The 22,003-nt window shown below is 41.8% G+C and overlaps 1 protein-coding gene and 1 non-coding gene across 9 annotated transcripts in view; one reads left to right on the forward strand and one right to left on the reverse strand.

Annotated features, from left to right (window-relative positions):
• Window positions 1-1,675: 1,675 nt before the first annotated feature.
• KIAA1328 (KIAA1328 ortholog) overlaps window positions 1,676-22,003 on the reverse strand; it is a 423,903-nt gene continuing 403,575 nt past the window's right edge. For 3 of the 8 annotated variants that reach the window (XM_069568688.1, XM_069568690.1, XM_069568693.1), the window contains 2 exons: window positions 9,737-9,825; window positions 4,587-4,884 (listed from right to left, as the gene is read on the reverse strand). In XM_069568688.1, the coding sequence (XP_069424789.1) occupies window positions 9,753-9,825 (73 nt within the window). In that variant the 3' untranslated portion in view covers window positions 4,587-4,884; window positions 9,737-9,752. Of the gene's footprint in view, window positions 1,910-4,586; window positions 4,885-9,736; window positions 9,826-22,003 lie in introns of those variants that run through there. The other 5 variants (XM_069568687.1, XM_069568691.1, XM_069568692.1 and 2 more) reach the window with 2 other exon arrangements.
• TRNAE-CUC (transfer RNA glutamic acid (anticodon CUC)) lies at window positions 13,972-14,044 on the forward strand. Its single transcript has one exon. It is a non-coding gene; the product is annotated as a tRNA-Glu (tRNA).

Genomic DNA, 22,003 nt, shown 5'->3' on the forward strand with positions numbered 1-22,003 from the left:
ACTTTATTTTTTTGGGCTCCAAAATCACTGCAGATGATGATTGCAGCCATGAAATTAAAAGACACTTACTCCTTGGAAGAAAAGCTATGATCAACCTAGATAGCATATTCAAAAGCAGAGACATTACTTTGCTGACTAAGGTCTGTCTAGTCAAGGCTATGGTTTTTCTAGTAGTCATGTATGGATGTGAGAGTTGGACTGTGAAGAAGGCTGAGCGCCAAAGAATTGATGCTTTTGAACTGTGGTGTTGGAGAAGACTCTTGAGAATCCCTTGGACTGCAAGGAGATCCAACCAGTCCATTCTGAAGATCAGCCCTGGGATTTCTTTGGAAGGAATGATGCTAAAGCTGAAACTCCAGTACTTTGGCCACCTCACGTGAAGAGTTGACTCATTGGAAAAGACTCTGATGCTGGGAGGGATTGGGGGCAGGAGGAGAAGGGGACGACAGAGGATGAGATGGCTGGATGGCATCACTGACTCGATGGATGTGAATCTGAGTGAACTCCGGGAGTTGGTGATGGACAGGGAGGCCTGGCGTGCTGCGATTCATGGGGTTGCAAAGAGTCAGACACGACTGAGTGACTGAACTGAACTGAACTGAACTGAAGGTCCAATCCAGCCACAGACTTCTGTGACTCTGGAATGTGATGGAATTGTGGAGAGGAGAGCAGAAAAGGACCAGGGCACATTTTCCAGGTGCTTGCTCAATTCTGAGCATGCATGTGGTGGAGCTGGATGTGAGTGAGCTACGAGGCTGAAGCCTGAGAGGTTAAAGGTCCCAGTTCTGAAAGGAACAATGGAACTCTAGGGGCTCAGAAACAACCCACCTTGAATAGCAAATCAGAAACGTGAAGGAACCACGTGGCTGGTTACCAACTTAAGAAGCGGGCTCTGTGGCTACCAGTTTATTCTTCCTCTGAGGATCTGGCCTTGTTCCTAGACTCAAAAGTAATCTTACTTCAACTGGGTCAAACACTACTTAGTTCATTTTCAGATTGGGAGCCATTTGAGTGATGACTTTGCTCTCATCACTTCTGTCTCTGAGGAGCAGCTGCAAAGGCCCCTGGTTCAGAGGGAGGTGCCAAGCTGGCTAGGGGAGCAGGGACAGGATAGGGCCTTTAGCTGTCTTAGTTGAATCCACAGATGTGATCTCAAAACTCAGCACTTCAGGCATGTGAGCCCTCGCCATTGTTTTCCCAGCACCTAAAGCGAACTGTTTGCTGTTTAGTTGCTAAGTCGTGTCTGACTCTTTGTGACTTCATGGACTGTAGCCCAGCAAGCTCCTCTGTCCATGGGGTTGTCCATGCAAGACTACTGCAGCGGGTTGCCATTTTCTCCCCCAGGACTATTTTTCCTGTGTCCAAGTGCCAAGATAGTTCTTTACTGAGCAGTTTAGTGAAAAGGCACACAGAAGGGGCTCAGCAGTACACAGAGATTGAATCCTCCATTCTAGTGACCACATAGCCTAGTGTTTATGTGATGGGCATGAGCTGGAGTCAGCCAGGAAACCTACAAGATGTGGGTTTCTTTCAATTGAGCATAAGCTCCTGTTGCTTTAACAAATACTAAGTGAAATGATAACCCCAGGCTCTGCTTTTGTTTTCAAGCTAAACTCCACTTACCTGATGAGGGATGTTTAAGGAGCAATTCAGTATCAAAACCACATGGGGAAAATAGCCATACAGAGAATTTATTACCATAAAACCTCATATGTCTGTGTGTGTGTGTGTGTGTATATATATGTATAAACATTGGCCCACATTAAAAATAACATACCCTGAGGTGGGGATAGAGGGTGAGCTGGGGGGGAGTCTGTCAGAGCCCCCACCCTAACGATGGCAGACTTCGTCTGGCTCTGCTCCTTAGGCCTGGCTCCTCCCTGGAGTCTGAGACCAGCAAATTTCTTGTGTGAGAGCAGAGTCAAGGGAAACGAGTGCCCCTGGAGGAGGAGGGAGCCCCTCCCTCCCATGACATTTGGGGTGCTCTAGACAAGCCCCCACCACGGACGTCAGGTTTGTGAACACAAGCGTGCCTCCAGGAAGGGTGACCGCCAGGAAAAGCTTTCCCTTGGCAGACTTGGCTTTTGAGATCACGCACCTTGGGCCCTACTTAAGGAGCATCCGTCGGCACTCGTCCTTCCCCATTTTGCAAACACTGATTGGCGTTTCTCTCCTAGAACTGTGGGAAGCAGCGTGGGGAAGTGGTAACCCCAGCAGCATCACCCGCAAGCGTCCTGCCTTGCTTTAGGGAAGTGGCTGGAAGCTGGGTAAGTGCATCCCAGTCACTGTTGGGAGCGCTTACTGAGAGGAAAGGCAGATCCCTGTGTGCTGGACCCTGTCCCTTGGTAGCTTCGTCTGCAATTAGGTTAAGCCTCCGGGCTCCACAAAAGCCTCGAGGCTCTACAACAACCTTTTCATACGTGTACATATAGATCTCAAAGTGAGACACAGACTGAAATGTTAACATATGCTTCAGTTCATACCGAAGACGTTAGACCAGACACAGATTCACATCCTATTGCCCTGACACCCAGGAAATGCCTACAGGATCGAGAAGGGCAACTGGTGGGGGACTGTGGCATATGAAAAACAGGCTGACTGATGCTCTGCTGAAAATCCAGCTTTGCTGTTCCAGACTGCTCATTCAGGAGAGGTAAGAAAGCAGTTAAACTCCATTTTGTGGCATGTGACCCCTCAAAGCCTTTAGTTTAGAGCCTACTTATGATTCTTGTAAAGGCAAACAAGTTTCTTGAAGACATCACAGGCCTTTTCGTGGTCTTTCCGGCATCCTCTCACTCCAGAGAGCAGTAAGGACACCGGTGTCCAGGAGGGGAAAGTGTGGTTGTGCATGATTTGAAGGATCTGGGTATACTTAAGGTGGTCATGACACATGGAGCCACAGAAAGATAGTTCAGGAACTTAACTTTAACCGAGACAGTGGCCAAGGGCTCTCAGCTTGTTTTCACCGCCCCTGCCCCCTGCCTTTTTTTTTTTTTTTTTTTTGCCACACCAAAGAAAGCTCTTTTCCAAAGGTTTTTGGAATGGGATGGCACTGATTCAATTACTTTCACAGGGGTGAACTTTCAGAGAAGACTGTAATCTATAATAATTTTCAACTGAATGACTACAGCTAGTTTGTCCTGACCTGCTATTTCCCTCAGATTGAGAATATGGTATTGGCAGGCTACATTCCTTCCTCCAAAGGACAAAAAGATGCAAGTGAAAGAAGGCTGGGCAGAGGTGACGGGGCCCAGTCTGAAAAGACAATGAGATCTGGATTTATCCAGACATGGAAGCTGCTCTGGAAGGCTTCTGTAGGCTGACATAATCTAGCTTTGATAAAGACTTCAGGGAAGCCACGTGTCTCACTAACTGCAGGCTGCCCTGCTGTTCTGACCTTGGCCAACAGTCTTAGTCTCAGTTCATGTCTGGGGGTGGTGAAAGGGACAGTGAAAAAAGCAACACCCTCTACACCAAATAGAGTCATTGAATAACACACATCTCCCCGCTGCTTCCAAGGACTGGACAGTTTTAAATCCACTAGCTCTACCAGGCTTACCATACTGCCCACCAGCTCGGGATGCTGCTAGAGCCCACTAGAGCCCTATGTAAGCGAAGCAACTCAGCTCAAGAGCTCTGCCAAACAGGAGAGCAGAGAATCAAGGCTTTGGGTGTACTTTTTCCACAGGCTTTCTCTGGCGGCCCAGTGGGAGAGCAGGGGGGAACATTATCTGGCAAGTGGAGGTGGTTCTCTGGGGCCATGAAACAGTGGCCTTGAGCAGAGCACATGCAAGGCCTGGCTGTCTGGGATTCTGGCTCTTCATGGGGAAAGAAAGGAGGCCAGGAAGCCCATTAGCCTGCAGCCACTGATGGGAGTTCATGAGGGTGAATAAGACAGACCCTTGGGTCAAGGAAAGATACTGAGAGACTGCTCTAATTTACCTAAGGAAATGGCAGATGGGAGGACAAGTATTTTGGCCAGTGCCTCTGCTGGGCTAGCACTCTCTTGTTTCCAAGGGCTGGGGTGTGGGGGGTGGATTTCCAGCTCATTAAGCACTTTGGGGTATGGGGTGGGTAGCTGCCAGGCTGATGACTGCAGGGGCTGACTCACGATTGGCCCTCAGTGTTGCTTGTGATGGGAAGGGCACCAACTGCAACTTCAGAATTAACTGGCTGCATTGCAAAGAGGTAAGTGGTAAGAAAGCAGGGTGGAGACGTAAAAGGGTCTATGTTTCTGAAACTGCTTATGTTACAAAGGGGCTATGTGGAAACCAGAGGCATCTTTCAGTGGAAAGGTTTTCCTTGTATACAAAACAGAGCCAAACTTTTCCAGCAAAATATTGAAAAGGAAACACTCTTGAATGAGGCTGAGTAAACAATGGGCTCTGCCATGCCCTAAGTGTTCTTTGTTAATTTTCTAATCTCTGCTTAGCACAGAAAGGTTACCGCCCTCCCACTCATCCACCCTTAATGTGTTACCTACTGACTGGTCTGATCAGAAACACCCTGGGTTGTTAGAATAATTTCTAAATTCGATACATAACAGGATGCTAGTGAGATAGGTCCCTGTGAAAGGAGAGACACAATTACAGTTAAATAATTTAAAATCCTAGATCGGTACATAGAGACACCCACTCATTTCTGATGGAAACTTTGCAGCATGTGCTTCAGTGTCAAATGAAAAAGATATCTTCCAGAATCTGATTCTCCTCCAGGTCTTCGGGGGTGCTGCCGGCCCTGGTCTTGTTCCAGGTTGATTTCAGAGGACTGAATCGACAAGTACTGTGATTCCATGACCCAGCTTCTCTGGAGCGATGGGGCCGTGGTTTGGAAGCAGTCTTTGGACTCAGAGATTGAACCAAATCCAACAGAGACGTCTCATACCTGTAACACATACAATCCAGACAGAAAATGATCAAGTCGGCAGAACATTAAAATCCAAAAAGAATATAGAGGTGGGCTGCCCAGGGCAAGAATCAGATCACAGATCACACCATAGTCAAGAGGGCCTTCTCTGGGAACTTTAGGGAAAGTAAACACCAGAAGGGCCTTGTTGTCTGTCTGTCTCTAAGCCCTTCTTTTCTGCTGACTACTAACCTGTGAAGAGGGACTGTGGAGTGGGCAAAGTAATCATGGTAACAGCAACGATATGAGCAGTGACATTTGCCACAGATTTCAGGCTCTGTTCTCAGTGCTTTCCATGTCTCTTCCTTTCATTCAACCCTCTACACACCCCTATGAGGTAGGTCCCCATTAGTTACATGAAGAAACCAAGACTCTGAGAAGTAACTTGTCTAGCAAGAAGCCACTACACGGCTGAGTCAGGATTTGAACCCCGGTCATTTGCTTCCAGCACTCACACACAGGGCACTTTTAAAGCTGCCTCTCAAAGTCTTTGCAGTCAGAGAGACTTGCTAAAAGCTCTCTTTAAGACCACCTCACCTGTCTCCTGAGAAACCTGTATATGGGTCTAAAAGTAACAGTTAGAACCTTACATGGAACAACCGACTGCTTCAAAATTGGAAAGGAGTATGACAAGGTTGTATATTGTCACCCTGCTTATTTAACTTATATGCAGAGTGTTTTTGTTGTTCAGCTGCCAAGTTGTATCCAACTCTTCATGTCCATAGAGTCGTGTGCAACTCTATGGATTGCAGCATGCCAGGCCTGCCTGTCCCTCACTGTTTTCTGGAGTTTACCCAATTCATGTCCATTGAACCGATGATGCCATCCAACCATCTCATCCTCTGTTGCCCTCTTCTCCTTCTGCCTTCTATCTTTTCCACCATCTGGGTCTTGATGTGAAGAGCTGACTTGCTGGAAAAGACCCTGATGCTTGGGAGAGATTGAAGGCAAAAGGAGAAGGGGGCAGCAGAGGATGAGATGGTTTGATAGCACCACCGAATCGATGAACGTGAATTTGAGCCAACTCCAAGAGATAGCAAAGGACACGTGCTGCAGCCCATGGGGTCCCTGAGATACAACTTAGTGACTGAACAACAACAATAAATCAACATGTGATAAGTACTCAATAAATGCTAATTTCTTCCTGATATGCTACTCCTACTTTCTCGAGAATCTTGGAAAAGGAACTCTTATCTGAAACTAAAGAAATCCCTCTAAAGTAGGAGTGCCTTAGTGTCTACCATTTTTATAAAAAAGTAAACTTAGAGCAGTTTAGAGGCAGAGAAGCAAATTATATGGTAGACAACACCCTCACTCATGTCTCACTGTTTTTTTCCCAGGATTGGAAGCCAAAGGCACAAAACGATCTCCCTCCACATTCATTCACACGAGGGGTCAAATCATCTCTATGGACAGAACGTGACGCCTAAGCAGGGCATGTGTGACCTGTATAGCTGCACAGGGCCCCACACATGGTTCAGTGCTCTGCTGTGGCTGTCTTGAAATTCTTAGTGATCTTATCTTTGACCTTGTCTATTAGAAATAAAGTCTGATGGAACATGGAAGCATGCACGTGAGAGAGGAGATACCCTGGGCACGGGTGTGTGGGTTCTGGCCCACAGTGCCGGGTGTATGCCAGACAGCCGGCTCCTGCTATGTGCACCTTCACGCCAGAGCAGTGTGGGCATGGTGGTGCAGGGCCCCAGATGAGTCACCGTGACGGTGACAGAAGGGGCGGTGGTGGTGGCACTGGCGTGAGGCTGGCTGGCCTTCTTCCCAGAGCTTATTCCCAAGGTGAAAATATTAGCTTTCCGGCCTGAGCATGGAGTTAGGAACTGCCAGTGCTTAGGCAATGAACGCCAGCAAATTACAAAACAAAAGCATGCGTGTGGACACTGCAACACAGCATATCAAAGCGATACGAGGATTCTTGGAAGCGTTCGGAATCTCCGGTGTTAAATGCTGTTGCATCACTGCAAAGCAAATATCCACTGGTTGAGAAATGGAAATTGAATATAAAGATTACTGCATTTGATGGAAAAGAACGTTGTTTTTATATGCAGCTTCAAATGAACAGATAAATGAAGAGTACAGTTTTAAATTTCACCTTTCTTTGTAATTTAAGATACAATAATAGGCATAATAGGCATTTTGAATTATCTACAAACCATCAAGCGACTTTCGGTCTCTTGCATGACCTCTACAAGTATAAGAAATGCTAGAGAAAACAATAAAATGGCATTGTACAAATTTAAATTGGTAAACACACATGAAATTAATGTGTATGAAGAGTTAAATCTTAAAAAAATTTTTTTTCCATAAGAAGCGTCAGTTTTAGACATACTAAAATTTATATTTTGAAATAATTTATTAGAAATCTATCCACATGGTGTCACAGTCTATAAAATATTCTTAACAGTTCCAGTGTCAGTTGCATCAGCAGAAAGATCCTTCTAAAAATTAAAAATCACCAAAATTTATATGTGATCTTTCATTTGCCAAGAGCAACTAATCTGCTTTTAATTATATCACTTAAAATAAAGTTGCTAAAAGTATAAACTTTGACGATCTAATGAATGAATTTGAAGAAACGTGAACCAGAAAAATTTTATGATCAACCAAGTTACCACATTAATAAAGTATTATTATTTATATTATATAAAATTATGATATGAAAATATAATTTTTTGCTAACTGTGGGTTTATGATATTATTCATATATCACCTGTTTAAAAATTTTTTTTAATTGAAGGGTAATTGCTTTACAGAATTTTATGGTTTCTGTCACACATCGACAAGAATCATCCATAGGTACACTCATGTCCCCTCCCTCCCAGACCTCCCTCCTATCTCCCACCCCTCCCCACCCTTCAGCCTGTGCAGAGCCCCTGTGTGAGTTCCGAGTCACACGGCAAATTCCCACCGGCTATGTTTCACACATGGTATTTTAAATTTCTATGTTACTCTCTCCACACATCTCCCGCTTCCCCCTCCTCTCCTCCCACTTGTCCATAGGTCTGTTCTCTATGCCTGTTTCTCCACTGCTGCCCTGAAAATAAATTCATCAGTGGCACCTCTTCAGATTCCATATATATGTGTCAGTATACGACATTTATATTCCTCTTTCTGACTTACTTCACTCTGTATGATGGGCTCTAGTTTTGTCCATCTCATTAGAACAGATTCAAGTTCATTCCTCTTTATGGCCGAGTGGTATTCCACTGTGTGTGTGCACCACAGCTTCTTTACCCATTCATCTGTCGGAGGACATCTAGGTTGCTTCTGTGTTCTGGCTATTGTAAACAGTGCTGCAGTGAGCACTGGGGTATATGTGTCTTTTTAATTTTGGTTTCCTCAGGGTATATGTCTAGGAGTGGGATTGCTGGGTCATATGGCGGTTTTATTCCTAGCTTTTTAAGGAGTCTCCATACCTTCTTCCATAGTGGCTATGTCAGTTTACATTCCCACCAGCAACGCAAGAGTGTTCCCTTTTCTCCACACCCTTTCCAGCACTTATTGTTTGTAGACTTTTTGATAACGGTCATTCTGACTGGTGTGAGGTGGTATCTCACTGTAGTTTTGATTTGCATTTCTCTTATAATGAGTGATGTTGAGCATCTTTTCAAGTGCTTGTTAGCCATCCTGAATGTCTTCTTTGGAGAAATGTCTCTTCAGGTCCCTTTCCTACTTTCTTCTTAAAGGAAATTAAATTTCTTCTTAAAGGAAAATACTTCGTGGTTTAGTACCTTTAACCGCATTTTTAAATCCTACTTTTTGAACAAAAGATTTTCATTTTGCATTGATCTTATAAGTTATGTAGTTGACCTGGCCCTTATGTCTCAGCCAAAATCAGACTAGCATTTCAGGCATGGAAATGTCATATTTTTTCCATGGTATGAAAATCTATAAGTTGAAATCCTTTCTAGCAGAAAATTTTCTTTTTTAGCAGAATTTTTTTTGCAGCTTTTATTCACATAGCATTAAGCCAATGTTTCAATACAACTGCTTTTGTCATTCAAAACAATAATTTCTGCATTCAACTAAAACATCTTTATTTAGGGTGCAAGCCAGTGAGTGAGTTGGACACTAGCTTCTAAGAAAGTTTGTTTCCAAGCAAGACAGACCTACTTCATGCTCAAGGTACAGGCTTTGTTTGCACTTTCCTTGGAGGCACGTAACAATGTTGTGCTAATATTCATCTTTTCATATAGACCATTAATTTAGTTTAAAATCAGAAACAATGGGAAGCCTATTTTTAAATACAATTTCAAATTTTTGTTATATACAAAACAAGAGGAGATATTCTAAGTGAACAAATTAAACCAGCTGCCCTTTCTATTAAAACACAGAACTAAAACAATTGGGGATTAGGAATTATACCAGAAATCAATCAATTCAGAGATGCAAATTGAAATCCAGAGTAACAATAAGACTTTGAGTCTAAAGACTGATTTTAAAGGTACCAACTTATTAATCATTTGAAAAATAGTTGTGGGCTTCAAATTTCTTCAAAGTATTTTTATTCTAATACAATACAGTAAAAAAATCTTTATACAGTGATCCACAACAACACTGAGAATTAGATCTGCTGTATTAGTCAGGATAAATTAGGTTATGCAGCAGTAACAAATTAACCTCAAAATTCCAGTGGCTCCATACAATTTAAATATATCTCATGCATATGCTATGTGCTCAAAGCAGGTGTAGGCAGACAGTGGCTCCACTGTCTCACAAGGTAACGTGAGCTTCTCTGTTGTCTTGGCAGGGAAGAGAAGCTGAAGAATCTTACAAAGATTCTCCACAGCCACGTAGGGTGTGACACAGTACTTACATTTAATTAGCCAGAATCAGTCATGGACTGGAAGAGAGGAGAACTGGGAATTGCCAGACGCCAGTAATGCCCACCACTGAAGAATGGGTCTGAAATATAATTTGGAATAATTCTCTCATTTTACCAATGAAGAAACTTAGGTCCAGAGACGTAGAAGTCAACTGTTGGCAGTCACAAAGCAACTGAGTGGCAGAGCCAAGTGTTTTTTCAACACAGTTTCCTTGACTTTCTAGGCTAGTTTATCTTTAATCTTTCCATCAAGTTAAACAAGATGTGTAACTAAAGGAACAGTAAAAGAAGGAAATGGTTGCTGTTTCCAGCTACATTTTATTTTAAAAGTATAGTAGGATTAGTTGTAACTCAGTGTGAACATTGCCCTACTCCTATTAACGTGGCTATCTTCACCAACAATTTCATCTACCCTAAAGTACAAAGTCTGCAGTCATCATAAAAATTCCATTTCTCCTGAAGCCACATTCAGTCATGGATTACACTGTGGCAGAAGAACCAGGAAGTCTGTGGTAGGCAGGGACTTGGATTTCAGTGGCAGCTCACAGCTGATTTTGTTCAGTAAATGTTTTCATAGTACTTTTACTATTAGGAAAGACCAAATAGTCCAGCAGATTAAAAAGCAACAAAACAGCAAGGATTAAACACCAACACTTGAGAAGTCACCCAACTTTATGCCAGAACTATATATGCAATAAAGCAAAATAAAAAGTGAATTCCCATGGCATTTTGTACTACCTACCAGTAAAGAGCAGTGTGTTTGCTGAGGTGACATGTGACAGGATTTGATTCCTCTGGCCCGACCCTGATGGGGACGTTTTGCATTCAAATAATGTAAAGGGACATATAACTTATTCAAATTGATAAAATACTGTCCCTTGAAAAAATCAGACTATATGCTAACCACAGGCATGATGATGTTGACCTTTCCTACCTCTGCACCTGACAGAGCCAGTATTCATGGGTACCTAATCACACAGGGTGACTTTAACAGTTTCATTATGGAGACGTGTCAAGCAGAAGGTTTATTTGGTCTGTTGTGCCAGTTCCATCCAGGAAGCAATCTGAACTTGGTCACACTGGAACGAACCTGTCCTCCTAGAGCTCTCTTCCCAGTTTTGTTTGCTTTATTGACTATGCCAAAGCCTTTGACTGTGTGGATCACAATAAACTGTGGAAAATTTTTCAAGAGATGGGAATACCAGACCACCTGACCTGCCTCTTGAGAAACCTATATGCAGGTCAGGAAGCAACAGTTAGAAGTGGACATGGAACAACAGACTGGTTCCAAATAGGAAAAGGAGTACGTCAAGGCTGTATATTGTCACCCTGCTTATTTAACTTCTATGCAGAGTACATCATGAGAAACACTGGACTGGAAGAAGCACAAGCTGGAATCAAGATTGCCAGGAGAAATATCAATAACCTCAGATATGCAGATGACACCACCCTTAGGGCAGAAAGTGAAGAGGAACTAAAAAGCCTCTTGATGAGAATGAAAGAGGAGAGTGAAAAAGTTGGCTTAAAGCTCAACATTCAGAAAACAAAGATCATGGCATCTGGTCCCATCACTTCATGGGAAATAGATGGGGAAACAGTGGAAACAGTGTCAGACTTTATTTTTTTGGGCTCCAAAATCACTGCAGATGGTGACTGCAGCCATGAAATTAAAAGATGCTTACTCCTTGGAAGAAAAGTTATGATCAACTTAGATAGCATATTCAAAAGCAGAGACATTACTTTGCCAACAAAGGTCCATCTAGTCAAGGCTATGGTTTTTCCAGTGGTCACGTATGGATGCGAGAGTTGGACTGTGAAGAAAGCAGAGTGTCGAAGAATTGATGCTTTTGAAATGTGGTATTGGAGAAGACTCTTGAGAGTCCCTTGGACTGCAAGGAGATCCAACCAGTCCATTCTGAAGGAGATCAGCCCTGGGATTTCTTTGGAAGGAATGATGCTAAGCTGAAACTCCAGTACTTTGGCCACCTCATGTGAAGAGTTGACTCATTGGAAAAGACTCTGATGCTGGGAGGGATTGGGGGCAGGAGGAGAAGGGGACGACAGAGGATGAGATGGCTGCATGGCATCACCGACTCGATGGACTTGAGTTTGAGTGAACTCTGGGAGTTTGTGATGGACAGGGAGGCCTGGTGTGCTGCGATTCATGGGGTCGCAAAGAGTTGGACATGACTGAGCGACTGAACTGAACCTAGCAGGACATTTAGATATCCGGGGGAGGATGCAGCCTCTGAAGCTCTGACTTGGCTCCATGCCACCAATTTAAGAAAGGGATGGTCTGACATGGTGTCTGAGGATATTAGCACAAGGCCAGGAAATGAAACAATTTCACAGTCCATCCCATAAGCTGCACTGGGTAGAAAGCTAAGTGTGATGCAGGAGCTCTCCCCTTTCATTCTTTTTTTTATCTTTGGTGAGTTCATTAGGCCTCTCCCGATTACCCTTTTCTGCTCTTTTTTTTTAAAATGATGGAATGTCCCAGAGATTAATCCTTAGCTCTCATGTCTTAGGTAATTTCATTCATCCTCATGACTTTTAATAACATCAATGTCAGTGACTCCTAAATGTATATACCTCTAATATTAACCTTGCTCTCAAGTTCCAAACTCATATACTCAACTGTTGCCTGGTATCTCCACTTGGCGGTGTGACAGGCATCAAAACAGAACTCTGCTTTTTTTCCCGTCCAAATCTTGTTCCCCTCCACCAACCCAGTTGCTCAGGGTTGCCCCAAACCTGCTGTTACACTTGACTCCTACCTTTGGGCCTGTGTGTGCACTGAATTCTCTCCTTCGGACACTCTTCGCTCAGATTTTGCTTATTTGCTTTTCTCTTTTAACAGTGATGAGAATAAGGTCATTATTCTGTTTCTGTTATTATCTCCAGGGCCAAGAATGGGATCTGACATAAGGTCGGAGCTAAATATTTGTTGACAAAATTAAGTTCTGTGGCTTAAGTTTAGCACCTTCCTCTATAGGCAGCTTTTTCAATCTTTGAAAAGCCAGTCTTTTAAAAAATTACAACATACTGCAAACATTATGAAAATATTACTCATCCATCTATTCTTGTTTTCCTTTTGTAAACAAGATAATATACATAAGGACTGTGTAAACTATTTTTTCACTTAAAATGTTGAGAATATTTTTTCTGTATAAATTGTTTATAACATAATTTTTCATGACTTCAGGTTCCTTGGTCTTCCAGATCCACTCTAATTGAGCTAACCAATCCCTTACTGAAGACAGCTTAGGTTAGGTCCAAGGTCTTCTGAGACTTTAATACTTTTTTTTAAAACACGTTGCTCAGTTGTGTCCGACTCTTTTTGAGACACCATGGACTGTACAGTTCATGGAATTCTCCAGGCCAGAATACGGGAATGGGTAATGATACCTTCTCGAGGGGATCTTCCCAACCAAGGGATTGAACCCAGGTCTCCTGCATTGCAGGCAGATTCTTTACTAGCTGAGCCACCAGGGAAGCCCAAGAATGCTGGAGTGGGTGGCCTTTCCCTTCTCCAGGGGATTTTCCCAACCCAGGAATCAAACTGGGGTCTCCTGCATTGCAGACAGATTCTTTACCAGCTGAGCTGCACGGGAAGCCCCTTCTGAGACTAAATCAGCTGTATCTCTCATTCTTTTCTAAATCAGTCAATGCCTATAGGATATTTTCCACTCCAACTCATCCCAAGTTAGCAGAACACTGCTATCCCTATGATGTTTTATAGTTTTACCCTCTTTTTACCCAACACTTCCCATGCCCCTAGGGCTTCTGGAACTTTCGTCTTATGAGATACTCAGCTGTATTTTGTCCTCTTCTTAGAGTACTTCCTCCATCCCCCGTTTTAACTGAAACCTGGCTCTTTCCTGAGGTCAATGCCTCCCCTACATTCTTCTCAGTGAGAACTGTTTATACTCAACACACCCAGTGAATTTTAGGGTCAAGAGGTAGTATTTGGACCATCATTGCTTCCATTTTTGCTTTCTGATCATTATTCTCCTACTGCTCTGAGGATCCTGTCATGTGCTATACCACCCTTAACCTTTCTGCATCTGTGTCATCCATCCACCCACTCTCTCTCAATCTTGATTTAGCCTTCTCCTTCAGTTCACTGTTACCATCATGCTTGCTAATGTCAACATTACGTGAATGGCACGCCACCAGTACTCTGAGTTCTTTGACCTCTCAGGTCAAAGACTTTCTCAGGGAATTCCCTGATTGTCCAGTGGTTAAGACTTGGTGCTCTCACTGCCATGGGCCCAGGTTCAATCCCTGGTCAGGGAACTAAGATCCCACAAGCTGTGGGGTATGGTCAAAAAAGGAAAAGACAATTTTTTTCTCAGCAAATCTTTCTTTTTATATCCTAGAGCTTGTGAACAGCCTCTCTTCTGAATTGAGTAATTCAAACATCCCACTACTTCCTGACGCCCACATCTTACCCTCAAGCTTGTTTTTTCAGCTACTCCTACCATCTCTGCCCACTGGTCTCAATGGACCATTAACTCAAACAATCATTGTTCTAAGAACTAGGAACAAAGTGGTGAACAAGACAGCTCAAATCTCTGTCCTGGTGGGACCATTAATAGCATACATTCTTCCCAACCCTTTTCTCTCTTATTTAACTTGAATTTCATGGCCTAGCATTCCCAAAACTCTTTTGGCAATGCTACTAAAAACACGTCCCCTGTATTTTTATCCACCTCCGACATCTGGGAAAATCATAACACTGCATGAACCAAATGTCTGTCTTTTCTGTGACTTATAGTTGGTAAACTTAGTGTAAAAAAAAACAAGATTAAAGAAACTAGCCAACATACAAACAACAAATCCAATATAGATTCCCAGTCACTAACTCTAAGTGGGTGCTAAACATTTTCTGACAGAGCTACTGTTACTTCTCTAATCAGCTGCTCTGCTCTTCCCATTTCCCTTTTCACAACTTAGGCTAAACAGATGGTCTTGCTTCCCATTTCAGAAAAAAGGGTCATAAAAGAAAAACTGTCTTCCCTTTGTCACTTTCCAAGTGTTTCAGCATTTATCATTTCCTCCTTTTACATTAAAGGAAGTGATCCTTCTCTTAGACAAGGCTAATCACTCCATCTGTACTTCTCAGGAACCTTTTGGTATTGACTCTCCACTCTAGAACCTTCAATCTTTTCCTGTTTACTAGATAACTAAGAGCACTTAAGACATTTACACATTTCCATAACCACACCACTTCTCAATTTTTTCCAACCTGGCTTTCATCTTCTACTACTCTACTAAAATTGAACTCCGCAAATTCAGCAATGACTTCTGTGCTGCTAAATCCAATGGACACTTTATAGTCCTTGCTTTACATGTCTCTCCAGCATTCAATGTGGCTGACTGCTTCCTTATAAACTTTAAACTGCTTTATTGAAGTAAAACATACATACAGAAAAGTGAACCTATCTAAATCATTACAACCAAGTGGTTTTTAGTTTAACAGTGCTGTGCAACTATCATAATTTGAGAGCATTTCCTTGCCTGCCCCCTCCCAAGAAACCCTGTAGCCATCAGCAGTCACTCTCTATTTCACTCCTTGTGGTTGCCAAATAACACGCCATAGTATGGATATACCAGGCTTCCCTGGTGGCTCAGTAATAGAGAATCTGCCTGTGATGCAGAAGATGCAGGGGATGTGGGTTCAATCCCTGGGTTGGGAAGATCCCCTGGAGGAGGGTATGGCAACCCAATCCAGTATTGTTGCCTAGAGAATCCCATGGACAGAGGAGCCTGGCAGGCTACAATCCATAGGGTCACAGAGTCAGACACAACTGAAGTGACTCAGCATGTATACACTCACGGATATACCACATTTTATTTATCTGTTCATCACATGATAGATATTGGGCTGTTTCTTTTGGCAACTGTGAATAGTGCTGCATTGAACAGTCATTTATATGCTTTTAGTAAACATATGTTTTCATCTCTCTTGGGTGGACACCTAAGGACTGGATGATAAACTCTAAGGTTAACTTTTCAAGACACTGTCAACACTGTTCTCCAAAGTGGGTGTACCATTTTATATCTGAATTTGGAGGTCTTTCCTCTGGGACTATTAAGCTTCTTGGAGAAGAGACTTTCAGTGTTCTGGGACAGAGATTTGGTCTACTTCTGCAACAGGGAAGGAGGGTGACTTTTCTCCATTTGTAGACTTTGAGTTCATCCCCTTTTCAGTGCTACCTGTACATGCTAGGTCACTTCAGTAGTGTCCGACTCTTTGCAACCTTTTGGACTACAGCCCGCCAGGTTCCTCTGTCCATGGGGTTCTCCAGGCAAGAATACTGGGGTGGGTTGTCATGCCCTCCTCCAGGGGATCCTCCCAACCCAGGGATTGAACCTGTGTTGCTTATATCTCCTGCATTGGGGCTACCTGAAATCTTTCAAAGTCCACACCATTCCTGAGTCTTCTCTTCTACTGAATTTATGCAGAGAATTCATCTCTAGTCTGTTGGCTGGGACTTATATTCCATACCTGGACTGTGGCAGGAGTACTAGGTTTTTGGATTCTTGCTTCAGAAGTCTACCTCATACTATTTTTAGTTCTACCCCACATCACCACTGTTTATTGTTCATGTTGCTTCTAATTCCCAGACTTTTCAAAGGTCTCTCTTCATTTGTAAAGCCTTCTCAGTGCTTTCTCTGCGGTAGCTTCCTCTGTCCTGTCTAATAAGTTACTAATCCTCCATTCATTTTCCATTTTCCAAAATGTATAAAAATCTCTGGTACATTGGTGACTCTTCTCCCATTTCTTTTGTGGATTTACGCTTTTAAATACATTAATTTACTCTCATCTTACTGGCGTCTCAGGAAATAGCAGAGATAAATAAAAGTGTTCAGTGAATCATCTTAGCTAGGAAATAAATTTACAGGAAGCTTCCATAAATTTCCAGATTTATTATTAGACATTTCTGAGTTTTTTCACTGCTCCTATAAATGAACTCTCCCCTACCCATTGTATTTTTTAAATAGCTAATATTAGTATCAAGATTTACAGTAATTGAGTTCTGAATATTGTTGAACTCTCTTAATTTTTAAGACTATTTTTTCAATAGATTTTTATGGGTTTTATGGGTGAACAGTTATATTGAATATAGATATCATAAGGTTTATTATTTTCCCATATTTGTATTACTTTTTCTTATATTATTGTATTGGCTAGAACTTTCAGGGAAATGCTAAAACTACAGTTTTCATAGGCACCTTTGTACAATTCTGATCTAAAAGGAATTCTATTTTTTTCACTATTAAGTATTTCCCATCTAGATATTCTTTATTACATTAAGAAGTGTTTTCTCTTTTGGGTTACTGAAATCAGAAATGAAAAATTAATTCTACCAAGTAAATAACTTTTAAGTATAGACTGAAATGATAATATACATTTTTATCTTTGATATATTATTGAGATATATTCTATTTCTGGCTTCCAAAATATATAGCAACCAAGTTTTAATTCTTAGAATATATTCTGCTTGGGTACATAGAATGATTTTTTATATTTATTCTTAAACTAGATTTATATGATTACTTTAGGGTTTAAAACATCTATATTTATAGGGAATATTTGTTTATAATCTTTCTTATGTACAGATGGCCAATAAACACATGAAAAGATGCTCAAAATCACTAATTATTAGAGAGATGCAAATGAAAATGACAATGAAGTATCACCTTGCACCAGTAAGAACTGCCATCATAAAAAGCCTGAAACAATAAATGCTGGAGAGGGTGTGGAGAAAAGTGAACCCTCTAGCACTGTTGGTGGGAATGTAAATTGATACAGCCACTATGCAGAACAGTATACAGACTCCTTAGAAAACCAGGAATCAAACTACCATGTGACCTAGCAATCCCATTACTGAGCATATACCCTGAAAAAACCATAACTGAAACAGACCCAAGTACTACAATGCTCAGAGCAGCACTATTTACAATAGCTAGGACATAGGGAAGTAACCTAGATGTCCATCAACAGATGAATGAATAAAGCAGATGTGGTACATATATACAATGGAATATTACTCAACTGTAAAGAAGGATGAATTTGAGTCAGTTCTAGTGAGATGGATGAACCTAGAGTCTGTAAGTGAAGTAAGTCAGAAAGAGAAAAACAAGTATCATATTGCAATGCTTATATATGGAATATAGAAGAAATGCAAAAAGGCAAAATGGCTGCATGAGGAGGCCTTACAAATAGCTGAGAAAGAAGAGAAGGGAAAGGCGAAGGAGAAAAGGAAAGCTATACCCATCTGAATGCAGAGTTTCAAAGAATAGCAAGAACAGATAAGAAATCCTTCCTAAGTGATCAATGCAAAGAAATAGAGAAAAACAATAGAATGGGAAAGACTAGAGATCTCTTCAAGAAAATTAGAGATCCAAGGCAAAATTTCATTCAAAGGTGGGCATAAAAAAGGACAGAAATGGTATGGATTTAACAGAAGCAGAATAGATTAAGAAAAGGTGGCAAGAATACATAGAAAAACTAATCAAAAGAGATCTTAATGACCCAGATAACCACAGTGGTTTTTTCCCAGATCACTCACCTAGAGACAGATATTGTGAAATGCAAAGTCAGGTGGGCCTTAGGAAAGCATCACTATGAACAAAGCTAATGGAGGTGATGGAATTCTAGCTGAGCCATTTCAAATTCTAAAAGATGATGCTGTGAAAGTGCTGCACTCAATAGGCCTGCAAACTTGGAAAACTCAGCAGTGGTCACAGGACTGGAAAGGGTCAGTTCTGATTCCAATCCCAAAGAAAGGCAATGCCAAAGAATGTTCAAACTACTGCACAATTGCACTCATCTCACATGCCAGTAAAGTAATGCTCAAAATTCTCCAAGCCAGGTTTCAACAGTACGTGAACCATAAACTTTCAGATGTTCAAGTTGGATTTAGAAAAGGCAGAGGAACTGAGACCAAATTGCTGGCATCCATTGGATCATAGAAAAAGCAAGAGAGTTCTAGAAAAACATCTACTTCTGCTTCATTGATTATTTTAAAGCCTTTGACTGTGTGGATCACAACAAACTGTGGAAAATTCTTAAAGATATGGGAATACCAGACTACTTTACCTGCCTCCTGAGAAACCTGCAGGCACATCAAGAAGCAACAGTTAGAACCAGACATGGAAGAACAGACTGGTTTAGAATTGGGAAAGGAGTACGTCAAGGCTGTATATTGTCACCCTGCCTATTTAACGTATATGCAGAGTACATCATGTGAAATGCTGGGCTGGATGAAGCACAAGCTGGAAAGAAGATTGCCAGGAGATATATCAATAACCTCAGATATGCAGATGACACCACTCTTATGGCAGAAAGTGAAGAGGAACTAAAGAGCCTCTTGATGAAGGTGAAAGAGGAGAGTGAAAAAGTTGGCTTAAAACTCAACATTCAGAGAACTAAGATCAAGGCATCCAGTCCCATCACTTCATGGCCAATAGGTGGGGAAACAACGGAAACAGTGACAGACTTTATTTTCTTGGGCTCCAAAATCACAGCAGATGGTGACTGCAGCCACGAAATTAAAAGACGCTTGCTCCTTGGAAGGAAAGTTAAGAGCAACCTAGACAGCTTTTTAAAAAGCAGAGACATTACTTTGCCAGCAAAGGGCCATATAGTCAAAGCTATGGTTTCTTCCCAGTAGTCATGTATGGATGTGAGAGTTGGACCATAAAGAAGGCTGAATGCTGAAGAATTGATGCCTTTGAACTGTGGTGTTGGATAAGACTCTTAAGATTCCCTTGGACTGCAAGGAGATCAAACCAGTCAATCCTAAAGGAAATCAGACCTGAATATTCATTGGAAGGACTGATACTGAAGCTGAAGCTCCAGTACTTTGGCCACCTGAAGCGAAGAGCCGACTCATTAGAAAAGACCGTTATGTTGGGAAAGATTGAAAGCAGGAGGAGAAGGGGACAACAGAGGGTGCAATGGTTGGATGGCATTGCGGACTCGATGGACATGAGTTTGAGCAAGCTCTGGGACTTCGTGAAGGACAGGGAAGCCAGGCGTGTTACTTTCCATGGGGTTGCAAAGAGTCAGACACAACTGAGCAGCTGAACAACAACAACCTATTTGCAGGGAAGGAGTGGAGACACAGCTATAGAGAATGGACTTGTGGACAAAGTGGGGGAAGAAAAGACTGGGATGGATGGGGAAAGTAGCACTGATATATATATATATATATATACACTACATTTGTAAAACAGACAGCTGGTGAGAAGTTGCTATATAACACAGAGAACCCAGACAGGTGGCTCTGTGATGATCTAAAGGAGTGAGATGGGGGAAGGGAGGGACACTCAAGAGGGAAGGGATATAAGTTTTATGGATGATTTGTGTTATTGTACAGCAAAAGTCATCACAACATTGTAAAGCAATTTTCCTCCAATTAAAAAAGAAAAATAAAAAAATTTCCTTCTCATGATTCTTTGAGGTTTCCCTGGTGGCTCAGATGGTAAAGAATCTGTCTGCAATGCAGGAGACATGTGTTCAATCCCCGGGTCAGGAAGATCCCCTGGAGAAGAAATTGGCAATCCATCCAGTATTCTTGCCTGGAAAATCTCATGGACAGATGAGACTGGTGGGCTACAGTCCATGGGGTCGCAAAGAGTCAGACATGACTGAGTGAGTTATACTCTGATTCTTTATATCCCTATATATTATTCTTACCCCAGTGGGAGAAAAGGAATAGTACCAAGAAAGAATGAATTCATAAAGAAGGTAGAAGGATAACTAATTACCACACTAGGCTAGGAGTCCTAGAATAGGTCTTTCTTCTCAGGAATCCTAAAAGAGTTCTTCTCAAAAGTTTTCTACTTTTTAACTGCTAAAGCAAACCTAGGCTGGCATTCAGGTTTCTGAAAAATAGAAGATACAGAGTATTTTATAAGTGCTTCCCTGGTGGCTCAGAGGGTAAAGCGTCTGCCTGCAATGTAGGAGACCTGGGTTTGATCCCTGCGTCAGGAAGATCCCCTGGAGAAGGAAACAGCAACCCACTCCAGTAGTCTTGCCTGGAAAATCTCATGGACAGAGAAGCCTGGTAGATAGACTACAGTCCATGGGATCGCAAAGAGTCAGACACGACTGAGTGATTGCTTGCCTTGCCTTATTGTAATTACTTGTCAAACATCAGTACAAAGGGTGATTAACTGAACTGTATATTTAAAATGGTTATGCTGGTAAATTTAAGCTTTATATTGGATGAGATGGCTGGATGGCATCACTGACTTGATGGACGTGAGTCTGAGTGAACTTCAGGAGTTGGTGATGGACAGGGAGGCCTGGCGTGCTGCGATTCATGGGGTTGCAAAGAGTCGGACATGACTGAGCAATTGAACTGAACTGAATTGCTTTTCCACTATTTAAAGTAAGACTCCTTTGGAATGGACATGTACACTCTGCTATATTTAAAAGTGGGTAATCTATTGTATAGCACAGGGAACTCTGCTCAGTATTATGTGATAGCCTAGATGGGAGGGGAGTTTGGAGGAGAATACATACATGTATATGTATGGCTGAGTCACTTTGCTGTTCACCTGAAACTATCACAACATTGTTAATCAGCTATACTCCAATATAAAATAAAAAGTTTTAAATTAAAGAAAAGAAAAACAGGTAGTCTTGAACCTGCCTGTGAGACTGCAGATCTTTTAGGAGAACTACTCACACAGAGGCAGAGACAGACAGGTGCAGACACAGGATTGAGGGTAACACTCAGAATCTCACCTTCTATCTCTTGCTCTCCATTCAGCAGAGGTGCTATCATGAAAGGATTCTGCTAACCTAATTTAATATATTTTTTCTTGAAGTGCATATAAGTCACAGAGTGAATATTATGTGAAGTCAGTGCAACTTGAAGGTAGACTAAAGAATTTACCAGAACATCGATGAGTATATGGGAGACCCTCTAATCAAGAACAATTTTAATATAACATATTAAAAGGCAAACATAACAAAGTAAAATTTCTTAGTTATGTTATATATGCCTTTCTATAATGTTTACCTTTCCACCTGAGACTCAGTTTCCTACATAGGAAGAAGAAGGAACTAAAATGCTCACAATAATTTTGAAGAAGACAAAGTTGGATAGCTCATATAACATGGTTTTAAGACTTACTGTAAAGCTACATTAATCAAGACAATGTGGTATTAGTGGAAAATGGATATGCAGATCAACAGAAAAACATGAATCCAGAAATATATCAAGACAAAAT

Source organism: Ovis canadensis, chromosome 23 (genome assembly GCF_042477335.2).
Source record: "Ovis canadensis isolate MfBH-ARS-UI-01 breed Bighorn chromosome 23, ARS-UI_OviCan_v2, whole genome shotgun sequence".
NCBI classification, from domain to species: domain Eukaryota; kingdom Metazoa; phylum Chordata; class Mammalia; order Artiodactyla; family Bovidae; genus Ovis; species Ovis canadensis.